Consider the following 14,692-nt stretch of genomic DNA (forward strand, 5'->3'; position numbering starts at 1 on the left):
TCTTTGCTTTTTTCTTTTTTTGTGTGTGTGTCTGGGTCTGGTAGTTTAATCCATCGAGCCCTGCATGGCAGCAGGTACAGCTAGAGTACAAGTGCCTTCTGCCTCTTGACTTAGGCACCACTCTGCAGCTGCAGACAGACATGTCACTCTGTGAGCCTCGATATAGATATGGAAAGTTGAGAATAACAAATTAGCATTTTGTGGAGAGGCAGGTGTTTATCTCAGGTGAGTCCTGTAACTGCTGAACTTGGCACGTGCGCAGCAGTGGGTCTTCTGCCCGCATTTTGTGATGCAAGTCTTTAAGTGTGTTCTTAAAATATGTAGGAGAGCAATCCTGAAGGCAAGACAGCTGGAGAAATAAGCCAGAAAAGCATATTTACTACTCGAAGCAAAAAAGGAAATGCAGCTTTATTTAAGTGAGCGTTGCTTTTCCTTCTCTGCAAAGAGACTAGTGTATAGATGTGACACACACTCTCCACAGATAACCACAGATACCCACAGACACCCACAGACAATAAACTGAGGCCCCCAGTTAGGACTGTGATTCTGTCCAGGAAAAATACTTAGATGCACTCTTAACTACCATTGAAATCAACATCTGTACTAGCAAAATCTTTAGTTTGGCCTCTTACTGCTCTGTATTTGAAAACTGCAACTTTAATGAGGTGCTAGGTGATTTTAAATAAAATACCTTCTGGTTTGGAAAAGTAAAAAAAAAAGAAAGAAAAATAATGCTGACATCATGGAATGTTATATTTTGTATAATTAAAAAGTTTCAATGCACAGAAAATTCAGTTGCTTTGGGGCATAATTACTTAAAGTCACAGAGGCACGTTTAAAAGTCTAATAGAATTATTGTAGTTGTCAGGCAAAAGAAGCAATTATTATTTTAAATTTTCTTCATACTTAGCACCAGATCTTGGCAATACTCCTGCACACACTTGAATCACAATTGAAAATGAAGCAAAGGAAAAGATGCCTCCAGACTCGGGGTCAGAGGAAAATTTTTATCAGCCTGTGATATCACCCTTACAGTTCTAAATGTTTATGCTCTGAGGATTTTGAATATTTCACTAACAAGAATGTCATCTTAATTACAAAATTTTAAAAGTGTGTTTTAACTTTGGCTGTATCTGTCAAAAACAAATCAGTGACTGCTGCTGAAATCATCTTCCCATCACCTCTATAAGAAGATCATAAAAAGGAAGTACTTTTCATTGGGAGATAGGGATGGATTTAGACAGCTGTGGTCTAAAATGACCTTTTTTTTAAATGTAATTAGTGAAATCAGGAAGTTATAGGATGTTATACTTTGGTCAGGATGTTATAGTGCTGATAAGTCTGGTTCTGATTCCTTTCGCATCTGTAGTACAAAACTACTAGTTAAATGTGTGTGAATAATTTTTTGTCTAAATAGCAAATATACCTGTGAATTTGAAAGCAAGTTCATTTTACTGCTTCAGTATATTCTATCATCATTCAGAGGAGCAGTGCAGACTGAAATACCCTTTTGGTCAGAAAATACGCCCAGCCTATGGCCTGAGCTGCAGCATGCTGTGGGGAGGGCAGAGTTTTCCATAAACCTGGGTGGCAGCAGACAACCCTTTCCAGCTGTCTTCAGGCAAGCCATAGCCTTATGCAGGCATAGATAGTCCAGAGTTTACTTTTTTTTTTTTAATTTGTTATTTCTTCTTCAAGAACAATCCCTCTGCATTAACATATTTTCCTTCCAGCCTGATTAATATGCAACATTTCAACAAATGAGTGTCAAATCAATCAAGTTCAGCTGCCATGTAAAGGTGAAATTCTCTCTTGGCTCCTAAGGGCTAGAGTTGGCCTCTCTGCTAATTACCACATATACCCTATTTTGTTGGATTAAGTGGGATTTAAGTGGTACACAGGGATTGTATTAGGCTAGTGCACAGCAGGTTTACTTCCTCCTTCCTCACACATATGTGCTGACTAGCTAGAGCAGTGATCAAAAGTTACAATAGCTACCACTTCTCATAACTCTTAAAGAAATACCTGAATTTTAATAGGATTGTCATTTATTCTGAAGGGAAATTGCTGCTTTTTTCTGGAGGAAGTGGGTTACATTTTGGGTTGTTTCAGGTTTTTTCCATTCAGTTTTCATTATCTTCTTCAGTGACAGGAAAACAGCCATTTGCATGTTCCAAAAATACACTGAAAATAGAAAGCTTGCCTGCATCGTGAGACCAATGGAGGCCCTAAAACCTAACAGATCGATTACAAAAAGAAACTTAGAATCACTCTGAAATAATTTTTAAAAGTTTGTAAAAAAGATGTACAAACTAATAGAAAGGGAACTTGAAATATATCCAAACCAGGAAGCTGAAAGGGGAGATGGTGGGACCATCTGATAGCACAAGTGTGAAAGGGACACTCAGGAGTGATAAAGCAGTGAAAGAGAAACTCAATTAATTACTTGTGTTGGCTTTTCCAGATGAAATGTTGCAAGGTTCCTTTTAGCAGAGATGTCAGATAAGTTGGATCAAGGTGAAGGAAATGTACAGGAAAGTAAGACTAAATAAATATGTTCAATGCAAGCAACATCTAGCGTTGTAGTCACCTGAGAATATTGGAATAACACAACTGGGAAATTGCCATGGTGCCCAAGCTGTCATTGCAAAGATTCAGTCTGTCAGGCTGTAGTATAATTTCTGCCTGTGGAAAAGGGAACCCCTTGAGCTGCAGATTGCCATAATAGCCAGTGAAAAAAGTAAGATCCTTGAGCACCTGGATAAGCATGTGCTCTTGGGTGAGAGTCAGCATGGCTGCAATTGTGAATGGAGCAAAGAGGATCTGCTGGACACACAAATCTCTGACAAAGTTCAGTATTACAGGATATTCAAGAAACTGCATTCAGGACTACAGGAGCAATCTTTATGACATGAAAGGTGATTAAAGGGTTGGAAGCAAAATGGTCATCTTTCAGGATGAAGTCAGCAGTATGGTTCCCTAAGGAGTTAGGTTTTTTGGCATTTTCATCTGTGGGATGAAGAAGAGTAAAAACTGAGATCTTTGTCTATGCAGGTGACATAAAGCTCTCCTGGTTAACTCCTGCCTCAGTTGGCAAGAAACACAAAACTAAGTGATTAGACAATCACTCAAGACATTAACTGAAAAACTTTGATGTAGGTAAATGTCAAGTATTATAGCTATGAAAATAGCCTGAACCATTCCTATGAGACACTGAATTTGCAACTGGCAGTCACAGAAGTGAAGTTATTAGCCCTGTGAGAGTTACTGCTGCTATGAGAATAGCAGGGAAAGAGGCAGCAAAAACGGATGGATGTTTTCAGAAGGGAAGACATAATTTTTCCTATTTTTGGAATTGGTGTAACCACAACATGAGCATTGTATTCCTTTATGGTTGCTGTATTCTTATAAACAATGTTGTGGAATTACAGTGCAACACATAGAAAATGGAAAATAAATTAGCAAGGAGATAGATAGGTGGCTTACAAGATGAGAATTAAAAAGTTGATAATTCAGATCGAAAAGAAACTGAGACAGTTTAAAAAATCCTGAAGGTGATGGATAAGCTGTGTGGGGAGCTTCATCAAAATGAAATATGATGAAATTTTCATTTCATCAAAATGAAATATATCCTAGAAAACATACATATTTTAAGGAAAGGTTCAAATAAGAATGGAGAGGCTACATTTGCTAGTCATACATAGAGGCCATAATGAAAAGGGGAATTTCATTTGCTGAAATTCAAAAGGACTTACGACTCATAAAATTATGATGAAAATGTCAAATCTCAAAATAAAATAATAAAGGTGATGGGGCTGAGACCGTATCATTCAAACCAGTTACAGTGAATTTTTTGCATTTGAATGGGAGCAGAATCAATTCCCTGAAAACTTCTGTTATCAATTACTTGAAACAATCTAATATTTCCCAGGGTCAAGAAGAATTTACTATGAAAGAAATCCCTGACCCTAAAAAAAATGCATGTCATAGCTCTTGTGGTAAATGGTACCAACCCACACAGCACAATGGAGCCTCTTGGTGCTGCTGCAGAAAAGGAAGACTTGCTTTGACGGGAAGCTGCTTCTAATTTTCTCGGGGGAAAAAAATGTTACTTTGAAGTATTGTAGGCTTGACATTTTTGGCAGATAACTCGAGGAAGTGCTGGTATGCATTTAAGTGTCTTATGCATCTCTTCACTGTTACTCAGTTAGTTTTAATGAGCACATATGTATCTATCAAAATAGATCTTGAACCTGAAAACTTAAGCCAGGCACTTACAGAAACTTCTCCTGTCTGCTCTGCCACTTCTAAACAATCTTTTATCATTGGTAGATGTTATAAGTGAGCCTGATACCAAACAGGGGTCAGATACAGTTTCAGGAAACTGTCGTATCCTTCTTCACATCATTAATAATAGAAAGAGCATGCACAGCCAGGAAGCAGAAGCTGGGGCTGTTTTCATTATTACTCTACAGCACAAAGACATGGACCTCTCCGTTTTGCCAAACAACAACCATCCTGATAAATTTCTGCAACTGGAGGTTAAATCTTTAGTGAAAAACTCTGCCTTTCTACCAGCCAACTGGGCAAAATTCCCAGAAGCAGCTTTTCCTGGAGTGCAGCGGTGGCACAACAGGGTCTATTTACAGGTAAGGTCTAAAAGAGGCTGATATTTTCCTGATTTTTCTACCTTGTTTTAAGGATCAGGAGAAAAATTATATGGTGGTGACAGGTCAGCTGTGGTTTCAGCTTCCTGCATCTCTTTAATTGGCATTGTTAATATTCCTGTGTATTTTCCCATGGACATCAGTGAGGATCAGGCTCCATGAGAAGAGTTAGTCTCTTCAGGGAGGTCTACTGACTTTATTTCAGTGCATTAGGATTTCTTCTGTTCTTTGTAACATTTTCGTTGCATTTTCTAGAATGTCTACTGAAGTCAAATACCAATTAATTGTACTAAAGATGTGTGTGGAATATACTCTCTGAAGTAAGAAAAGCCCCAGATTTGAAACTGAAAGTAAAGCCATATCCCTTAAACTTTATGAAAAGGCACATTAGAGGGACATTAGAGATTCTTGCTACAAATGAATGTATCTACATAGCTCCCCATAACTTCCTTTTTATTTTCCTTATTTTTTTTTCCCTCATTCAACTTTGTCCTTCCTGGTATACTGAAAGACAACTATTGAAAGTGTGAAACATGATGACTGCATCAATCCAGGTTATTATATAGAGGTAGCAGCAGTTTCTTGGTAAAAACGTGAATGTGCACTGCCTAGCAGAGGCCCTGGAGCTGGCGGAGGAGAAGTTCATGTCTGGATCAGCAGCAGTACAGCTGCATCAGCTCACACCCCTCTGGGCCCCACTTGCTGCTCCACAGTGCTCCTTTCCTGCTGCCCGGGGAGCCCCTCGCCTTTCCCCACCCCTAGCACGAGCAAAAGCTCCAAGGTCTGGTTCTTGTCAAGGGATGGAGACATACATAAGTGGCTGGGGGTGAGGGGAGTGATGGAGAAGGGTCTACATTCTCAGGATCCTTAGTGTAGGGGTCTGATTCCCCAGGGGAATGAGGAGTAAGAGCCAAAAAAATTTGAAAGTGGGGGAAGGGAGAATGATGCTGAAAGTCTCCCACAGCTACTTCCTATTGCGCTTCTCCCCGTTCAGACATTTCTCCCCATCACCTCTCTAAACCCCTTTGCTCCCTCCCAGAGCCCATCCCAGTCCTCTTCCAACTGCAGAAGTCTGACACCCGCTTCCATGCTCCCCCTTTACTTTCCCTAGCTCCTTCCCTACGCTATCCACCCTTCCCTGTGCCTGTCCACCGCCTCCAGCCGCTCCGCTCGTGTTGTATAATCCCTGCTGGCGGCTCCCCAAGGAGCGCCGGGGCGGGGAACGCGCGGCCGCCCGTGATGCTCCATGCAGCCGGCCGCAGCCAAGAGCCTGCAGCATCCCCAGCTATGGGCTATGGTGCAATGCTGGCCTCACCCCCTCCCCCGTCTAAGCCCCCCTTTTTGTGCGGGAGGGAGGCAGCCACACACAGAGCCTCCTCCGCAGCAGGGATCCTTCTCCCCATTGTTGTCAATCAGGACGCGCTGTCACCGAGCCAGGGCTGCAGAGCTGCGGGAGGATTCAAAATGTGTATGTAGGGAGCCCTGCGCTTTTTGACTTTGTGCTCTGCGTTTTTGCCACCAGCGAGAAGGTTTTCCTGGAACTCTGTGTCCCATCCCGGGATGGCTGTTACAAAGGAAATGTCTGTACTCTCCATGACTCCAAAAATGGAGTTTGAAAAGTGGTATATTGTATAAGTGTTAAACCTAGGATACAGTCTATAGTTTTTAGTGTAGTCATTAGTGAATTCAAGCTGTCCAGATAAAATTCATTGTGCCATTCTCTCTCCCTTAGGAGCTTGCCTTCTTTTTCTCCTTTTGCTGACAATCAAATAAAGGGAAAAGTACTGATGAGTTCCAGACATTAGACAAAAACATGATCGCACAGTGGACAACTAATGGTGCAGGAATAACATATTCCACATCAAGATGAGAGAGATAATGGGGTCAAGGGTTAGTTAATTCAGAAATAGAAAAAGGGGGAATGGGAGGAGGAGAGAGAGAATTAATTTCACAACATGTGTGCATGATGTAAAGATTCCTAAAGTCATTAAACCTTGAGAGTAGCCTAAATTCCCTCTTTAGAAGTTAATATTCTCTGAAGAAACTAATGCTACTCAAGTCTCCCTATGCAAAGTGTTTGCTTAGTGGTATATTTGTCTCTCCCAAACTTTTATTATGAGATTGTTTATATTCAAAAGCACTGAAATGCTTTTGTGTTTTCTCAACCTTTAAGTTTTAAAATCTGTTTCCATTAAAAAAGCAGCTTCATGTAATGACAAAAAACTGCTGTCTTTCTCCTCACTTTCGTCTTTGGTATCAGGCAAACTAAACAGCTTCTCCTCTTAGCATGTACTTTCATAGTCTACTTTGACTAAAACAAACCATAAAGCAGTCCAGGAATTTTGGCCCTTTCTTGTGAAAAGCAGCATAAAAGTACAGACTTTCTCCTGCAAATGTATCACTGCTGACTGCATTCTGCTCACCCTGACAATTTCCAGTCCTGCTGGACTCTCTGCCCCACAATATGTTTTAATGCCCAGCACACACCAGATGATTAATCCTCCATATCTGTTTCTCATGCATGTCTCCCCTGTAGTCAGCCTGGTAGTTTTGTGCAATTCTCAGACTTCTCTTTCTTGTTCATATTTCCCTTTTGCCCCCCTATTTTTGGAAGACAGAAGAGAGCATTCAGTCTTAGCAGCATGCTACTTCTTGGCATGGTGTTTTTTGAGCCTTACATATGAGCTAATGCCTGTGTCCCATCCTTGCTTTTATATTAAGTATACCAAGACAAGAGGGTTTTTAAAAATCTGTAAGTTAGGTGCTGAGTTAGAATCACTTATTTGCCCCCTGGCTCAAATGTGAATTACATATTTCCACTCTCTCCCTTATTCTTCCCTAGACAACTGCCAATGGCCACAATAAGAGCCAGCAGCAAGGTTTGCAGGAGCCTTGGTCTGTGACTGTAGAAAAGTTTTTATATAATGCACAGCCCTGCAGAGCTGCATTGCCAATGACAGATAAAAAAACTTTTTAAACTAAACAATTCATTACAAGAAGTATTCTCAATATTGTGCAATTAAAATAGTCCATATGAATATTCACTTTTGTCTAAATGTCTCTGTCACTTTGGCTGAAATGTTTGTAACCATCTCTTTCCTGCCCATGTCAGGTGGCTTTTCAGTTTTGAGGCTAAGTTTAAGGCAACCTGAGTCTGCCTTAGTGTCTCTGACAAGGAATCCAGATCTCCTTCATTTCCTTCCTTAAGTTTCATTTCTAGAATCATAGAATTTGAGTTGGAAGGGGCCTTACAGGTCATCTGGTGCCAACTCCCGTGCCATACACAGAGATGTCTTCCACTTGAGCAGGTGTCTTCAAAGCCCCAGACAGCCTGGCTTTGAATACTGTCAGGGATGGGCATTCACAACTTCTCTGGGCAACCTGTTCAAGTGTTTCAGCATCCTCACAGAGACAAATGTCATCCTTATAACTAATCTAAACTCACCCTCTTTCAGTTTAAAGCCATTTCCCTTGTCTTATTTTTGTAAAAATTCTCTCTTCAGCTTTCTTGTCAGATATCTGTATATATTAGAAAGGTGCTACTTGGTCTCCCTGTAGCCTTCTCTTCCCCAGACTGAACAAGTAGAGATGCTTCAATCCTCTAATCACCTTTGCAGCCTTGTCTGGACCTGCTCAGGCTTCTCAGGAACCTTTGATGTGAGCTGTCTGCCCTACTGTATTCCTTATCTCCTTATGTACCTTTGGTTAATCCTTGCCTTCCCGACTGCTTTTCCACTGCATCTCCTATGAGATGTGATTTGTTGAATGAAGCTCTCAAGTGCTAATATTCTCCATAACAAAAGAGCTTTTAATTTTCCAAATGCAGCAAATGTAGTAATACCTACACAGTTGATACACCTACCACAGAGATTCTTAGCTACACCCTAGAAGTTTTGTCTGTCAGACCTTTTGTTTGCTTTCAAAATAGTTCTCTACATCAGAAGAATGTCCTCACTAGTACAGGGAGGGCCCTCCACAATCTGTTACATGGTTTTTGCACAACAGAGGGTTATAGTATTAAACAAACTACTGTCAAATATAATGACCATCCTTCTAGTCATTAGGATTGAGAATGCTGTTATGAAACAAATCCTGTAGTATTTGGTGTCTGTAAATTTCTGTAGGACTGCCTTGGTTAAAATTTCTAGTTGTAGCTGCCCATCAACAGCATTTCTTACTTTCCCTGAGCATCATTGCCAACATCAGGTGGAAACTGGGGCTGCCCACAGGAACAGAGAAACTGATTCCGTCTGGGGGGAAAGGAAAGAAAAGCTTGAGTTCCAGGGAGCATATTTCCTTAATTTTTTAATCTGCCTCTTGTTTTCTTTCAGGTAGATGGGCTTGAAACCAAGGTCTAGCCTTAACTGTTGATGTCCAGGGCTTGATGAGTGATACCTCGTATCACAGGCTGCAATAATAATGGTTAGGCTCTTGGGTTGTTTTAGTGCTATCAACAACAACAGAAGTGGGGAGAGAAGGATGAAGTCAAGATAAAAATATTTCCTAGTAATAAAGACTAAATTATAATTTTAGTTGTATGTATTGTAAGGTATGCATAATTTGCATTATGAAATAATCAGCAAGAAAAAAACATGGAGTAGGCACATGTTCAGTAATGGAACTAACATCAACCTTCTATAGATCTCTGAGCTTTTGACAGAATACTAGTACTTGTATGTGACAGCTTTCTGGGTCTGTCAAAGAGGAACATCTTTTTCTCAGTGAAAAATGAGTTATTAACCAGTTATAACAATTCTCTTGCTCATGAGTTATGTAGACGAAACACAGTTATGTGTTTGTAGAGTTGAGCACTTTTCAGCTTGTTAAATAAGTATTTCACAAACTTATTTCATCTGCAATTTTCAGTATTCTTCCTAATTACTGCTTCTTTGAGTATTGGCTGTTCTCTTCTTCCATTCGGTGAATAATAACATGAACTGATAACATGAATTGATTTGTTCTGTTCCAGCCTCATTCACACTGTCTTCTTATATTCAGTGTATATAGTATGAATCCTGTAATGGTTATTGATACCTAAATTTACAATACTTTTCTCTTTCTTTGAACATTTGCTGCATGAGTCAGAGTCTGTGACAAAGACTGGGATATGTTTTGAATCTTAAAAGAAAATGTAAAAAAGTAGCTTTTTCGATAATTAATACTAGCAAGCATATTTTTGTTATCTAACCTTATGTTTCTCTGCTTCTAGAAGTGCATATGTTTAATGCAATGTTGTTCATATTTCTTTGTATGATATCTTTGTCTTAAACCTTTTGCGATCTGATGTCATTCCAGCTTTTGTCCTTACTTTTAACAAACTAGTCTGTAGTACATATCCAATGCAGAAATTTCACAAGCAAGCATCTGCTGTACTCAAGTACATTCACCCAATTAGTTTGTCACTTGAATGTCTGTTCTCTAACATTTCTGCAAACTATATCCTACCCCAAATTCTGGTCTCGCTCTCATGATAAAACCTGGTTGCTCCTCCCAGTTGATTCCCTCTCTATATCTGCTCCAAGCCACCACACTTTCCTCATGCCTATGAAAAGAAAGGTACTTCAGACAGTAGGTGAAAAAATTTTGCTACAAAGCACTGTTTATGAACAGATTTTTGCATCATGCCATCTATTCCAAGTTTTGGAGTATTTTATGTAAAACAGCTTTAAAAATTTATGTCAAGTCACATTCTTTTCACAACATTTTAGCCTAGGGAGACCAATCAACCCCTGGTGAGACAGTTCGCGTTCTTCAACAAAATGTTCTCCAACTTCAACTATTTTACAAGCCTGAGGGAAGAGGCATTAAGGTCATGACAAATCTTAAATAAGAAATAAAGTAAATAAAATGCAGTCAGAAAGAAAAGGCAGTTAAAAACACCAGCTCAGCTGAAATCTGGCCAGTACAGCCCAGAGGGCTTCAGTGCCAGCTGTAACTGCAATGCAGAGAGTAAAATTATCAGGGGATGTGTGGAGGCTAACAAATGACATGTGGAAATGATGAACTAACAGAAGGATGGGAGGTCACTGAGGATCCACCCGCCTACTAATGGCAGTTATTGATGGGAAACATGCTTAGTCACTTCTGCAGGATTTAGTGATAGGAATGCCAGCATGATGCTTCCTCCTAGAGTTTCTTAGACAAAGTCTGCTGTTTTCTCTTTTCCACCTTCACTTTCTGAAGGAAATCAGTTTTTATGCTTCCTTCTACAACTGCCTGGCTCAGAGTAATGTATACAAATCTATACATGCCCACAGACACTGCAGTCATGAAGTAGGTGATGGTACACAGCAGCTGACTTCCACTGAAAATGGATTTACTAGCTCACCAAGTGGACAGAAAATTATTCAAGCAGAAGAAGCCAACAGTTTGCTTTCATCTTAGGGACTTTCATGGACTTGATGAGGTGTCCAAGCAGTTCTCAAAGTCAGTGTGCAGGAGATCAGCTGCCCTGAGCTCCCACCAGAAAGGTGGAAGAAAAAGCAGTACATGCCCCTAGCCCTTTTGCAGCTGAAGTCCATCCAGCCTGCAGTAGCTTAACATCTGGAGATCTCAGTAAAAGTAAAAAATTCAGGGAAAGTCATCCTTAAATGAAAATAAGTTTCTCAGGACCCAGCTTCTACACTGGCTATTTACTATGTGCACTTTACCTTATGGACCTCATGCAGCAGGTGCTGCACACACCTTTGTGATTCCTGAGAGTAGGAGGGAGGTGGGTATTGTCCCCTCCCAGCATACCTGACACAGGGCCACTGGGTTAAGCCAAGGCTCTCCTTGACTCAACATAAAATTCCTGAGGATAAAAGTACTCGTGCGGAGGGATGAATATGCTCTGTGTTGGTTCTAAAATCCTAAAAGATGGGCGAGGTGTCAGTGTAAGGCAAAGGCTCAGCAAAAATCAGGTCCAGCTGATACACTGTGATACCAAAGATCAGTGACAGGTTAATTGAAAGTATTGTGACAGAAGATTGGGACAAATCTTGAATAACTTGGACTAGAGAGTCTGATTGCATTCATCCAGGCAATTACAGATTGAAAAGTATGGTGACTACTATTTTACAGATCCCTAAAGAGGCCCTTAGTGCTGTTTTAGGAGGCAGCTGGTGACTTCTCAAAAAATATGATCCCACCAGGGCTGTTATTCTTCTTCTTCCTCCCTTGACACACACATGTTCTAAAAGGTCTTATTTAACAGCTTTTGTTATTGGGAAAGTGCTCAGATATTTAATTACCTGTGAATTGTGACAGTTGAATGAAGACCCTCTTTGACCTGACATGGATCTAGAATTCAAGAGTGTGAACAGAATTGTGCCACACCCCTGCTATCAGTGATGCATTTCCAGTTGAATATTATTTACACACCATTGCCTCTGTGATCATTCTGCTTTGTCCTTACATCTTTGCTCCTGCATCACATATCCATGACTTCCACCAGAAGTATAATGTTCTACTGCAGCTCTCCATAGCACTGTTTCACCAAAGCAGAGGCCTTTTTCCAGCAGGCATTATAATGTCAGTTCACATTTGCAAAAGAACTTAATGTTCAGATTGTACCCACCTGATGTCTTCCTTTCACTAGAAGAAAGAAATCTGTCCAGTGAGCAGTCAAGCTCCCTCACTGTAGAAGTTTGCCAGAAGGAGAAAAATGGTTGCATGCTCAGTTTTAAAATGATTCTGTTGCATTACAAGTGATAATTCTGGAAGGGGGCCTGTATTGTAGGTAATGCAAGTGAAAGCCAGGTTCTGATCTAACTTGTGTCTTACAGAGAGAAAAGAGAGCTGCCACTGAGCTGCCAGGCTTAGACTTGAACAGGGTCAGTCAAGAAATAATAGACAAATCCCTGGGGAAACACATTACTCCCATCACCCTGAAATCCACAATCAAGAGCAACCCATTGTACAGCGATATCCATGTGGATGATGACTGGGAGGAGAAGAAAAAGACTCCTTCCTGGACTGTGCAAGAGTATGACAGACAGTCCTTGCACTCTAACCTGGCCAGCCACATAAAGGTAATTGGCTGTTGTGCTGAGTTTGAGCAAGTGAATTTCTGTGAGTTGTGTGGTGTGTGCAGAAACCACTGTGCAGCTCTCTTGGATCTTTTGGTGGGATTACAGAAATAAATGTAGAGGTATTTTCTGCTACAGACATGACACTAACATGAGTCTGATCAGTAAAGAAGTCCACATATCTGCTGAGATTGCAGGAATTTCAATTTTACAGTACATGACCTCTGATTAGAGAAACTCTTAAACCACAGCATTGTACAATTCAAATTATGTAGGGAAGAGCTACAAATGTGGCACTTAAATACTATAGAATCACTTTATAAATTTTTGTAGCAAAATTCTGTTATTAAATTACATACGTTTTTCTCAGTCTCATCCACACTATACAGGATTCTGCCTCCCTGTGAGTTGGCACAAATCACATCTAAGATTACTTTTTTTTTTTTTTGGTGTTCCATTTTCTTAAAGGGGACCCAGAACTGTGTTTATACAGCATGACATCTCTTCTTGAGAAGGCAACATAGCTTGTTCTGGGTTTTAAAATACATTTCAATGGCTGCTGTCCTACTTACTTTTGGTTCCTGGATGAAAAGTGTGGTTTTAATTTTCCCTGGTGGAACATTTGCAGCATCTGGAAAGTAGCACAACCTACATTCAAGTGAAAGTGTCTTGCATATGTGTTGTGATGTCTTAAATTCATTAATCAGTGTCTGATGATAGCCAAAATACTTCTGGGTATATTCTAATGACTTTGTGTATAAAAGAGAGAAACTAATTTAATTTTTCTGACTTTTCTTCTAGGAAAATCCTAATGATCTGCAGTTCTGGATGGGGGATATTTATACTCCTGGATATGATACCTTGTTAAAAAAGAAGGAGCGAGAAAAAAAACATTCAAAATATTGCCGAATCGTTCTGCTCATGGTACTAGCCATTTGCATCCTAATTACTGTAATCATACTTAGCATTTTACTTACTTAGCTTAGCCAAATGATGATGAAATTTTTTTTCAATAAATATTTTTATTAAATTATTTCCTTCTCTGGTTTTATTTGAATTCCATTTCTTTTGGTCACAAGCACAATTTGACACCACTTCTTCAAAATATTCCCGTACAGCACAAGGAATTGACCCAGAAAAAAGACAAATATTCTGTGCATAGCTGAGTGTCTCCTTACAGGTATAATTTAAAAACAAAACTATTCTCTATATTTTTTAGTGCCTTCTTTAGTCTAGTGATTTAAGTCAGTATGTGGTATGTTGCATATAGCATGTATAGAGAACCAGCTGACTATTTGTTCTAATAAACACTTACCATCCTCTTTGTCTTTTTATGATAGCTATTTTTAGAATATAGAAAAGCATTATAAATCATAATTCAAGAGATTGCAAAGAATTATAAAACAAAAATTAACACATTATTTAGTCACTGAGTGCATTGCAGCAATGATGCAGCACATAGTAAAAGCCAGCCTAAACACATAAATATTTTCTTACACTTTTTCAGAGAAGAAAAACAGAAAATCAATCACTGAGTTTCTATAAAAAAATATTCCATAACCTGTGATAAAGTTCTTCCATCACTAGGTCATATTCTTTCAAGATATTTCTATCATCCCAAAAGATGGAGTGACATTAATTTTTTTTTCAACAAAATCTGTGGAGTGCAAGAGTATATACTGGAATTAATACACCTTAAAAATATTGCAGTTATACAACCAGGCTGTGAAAAGGGATCTTTGTAAATTAAAGGAACAAAATTAAATGTTTAGAGCACATGGACCATTAAATTAATATGCCTCAGAATAGTTCGGGAGAATCAAACCATGAGATAAAATTACATGAATAGGGAGACAAGAACTTCAAGTAATTATTTTCTTCCTGAAAAGATACTCTGGATGCTGCAAATCCTTTATACCTCTGTATTTGGTATTTAAGGAGCTATGAATACTATTGAGATAGGGATTTCCCTTTTGAACAGGAATCTCACAGATGCACATAATCTGGAAAGCTGAA

The 14,692-nt window shown here is 39.5% G+C and overlaps 1 protein-coding gene across 1 annotated transcript; it reads left to right on the plus strand.

Moving 5' to 3' along the window:
• Window positions 1-4,424: 4,424 nt before the first annotated feature.
• MINAR2 (membrane integral NOTCH2 associated receptor 2) lies at window positions 4,425-13,657 on the plus strand. Its single transcript, XM_021540159.2, has 3 exons — window positions 4,425-4,649; window positions 12,434-12,679; window positions 13,478-13,657. The coding sequence occupies exons 1-3, from the start codon at window positions 4,425-4,427 to the stop codon at window positions 13,655-13,657; spliced, it is 651 nt and encodes a 216-aa protein (XP_021395834.2).
• Window positions 13,658-14,692: the final 1,035 nt, after the last annotated feature.

This window comes from Lonchura striata, chromosome Z, assembly GCF_046129695.1.
Source record: "Lonchura striata isolate bLonStr1 chromosome Z, bLonStr1.mat, whole genome shotgun sequence".
NCBI lineage: Eukaryota > Metazoa > Chordata > Aves > Passeriformes > Estrildidae > Lonchura > Lonchura striata.

Coding starts and splice junctions, on each gene's coding strand:
- MINAR2 (XM_021540159.2), top strand. CDS start 4,425: ATGCACAGCCAGGAAGCAGAAGCTGGGGCTGTTTTCATTATTACTCTA. Junction 4,650..12,433: donor ACAACAGGGTCTATTTACAG/GTAAGGTCTAAA, acceptor TGTGTCTTACAG/AGAGAAAAGAGAGCTGCCAC. Junction 12,680..13,477: donor ACCTGGCCAGCCACATAAAG/GTAATTGGCTGT, acceptor CTTTTCTTCTAG/GAAAATCCTAATGATCTGCA.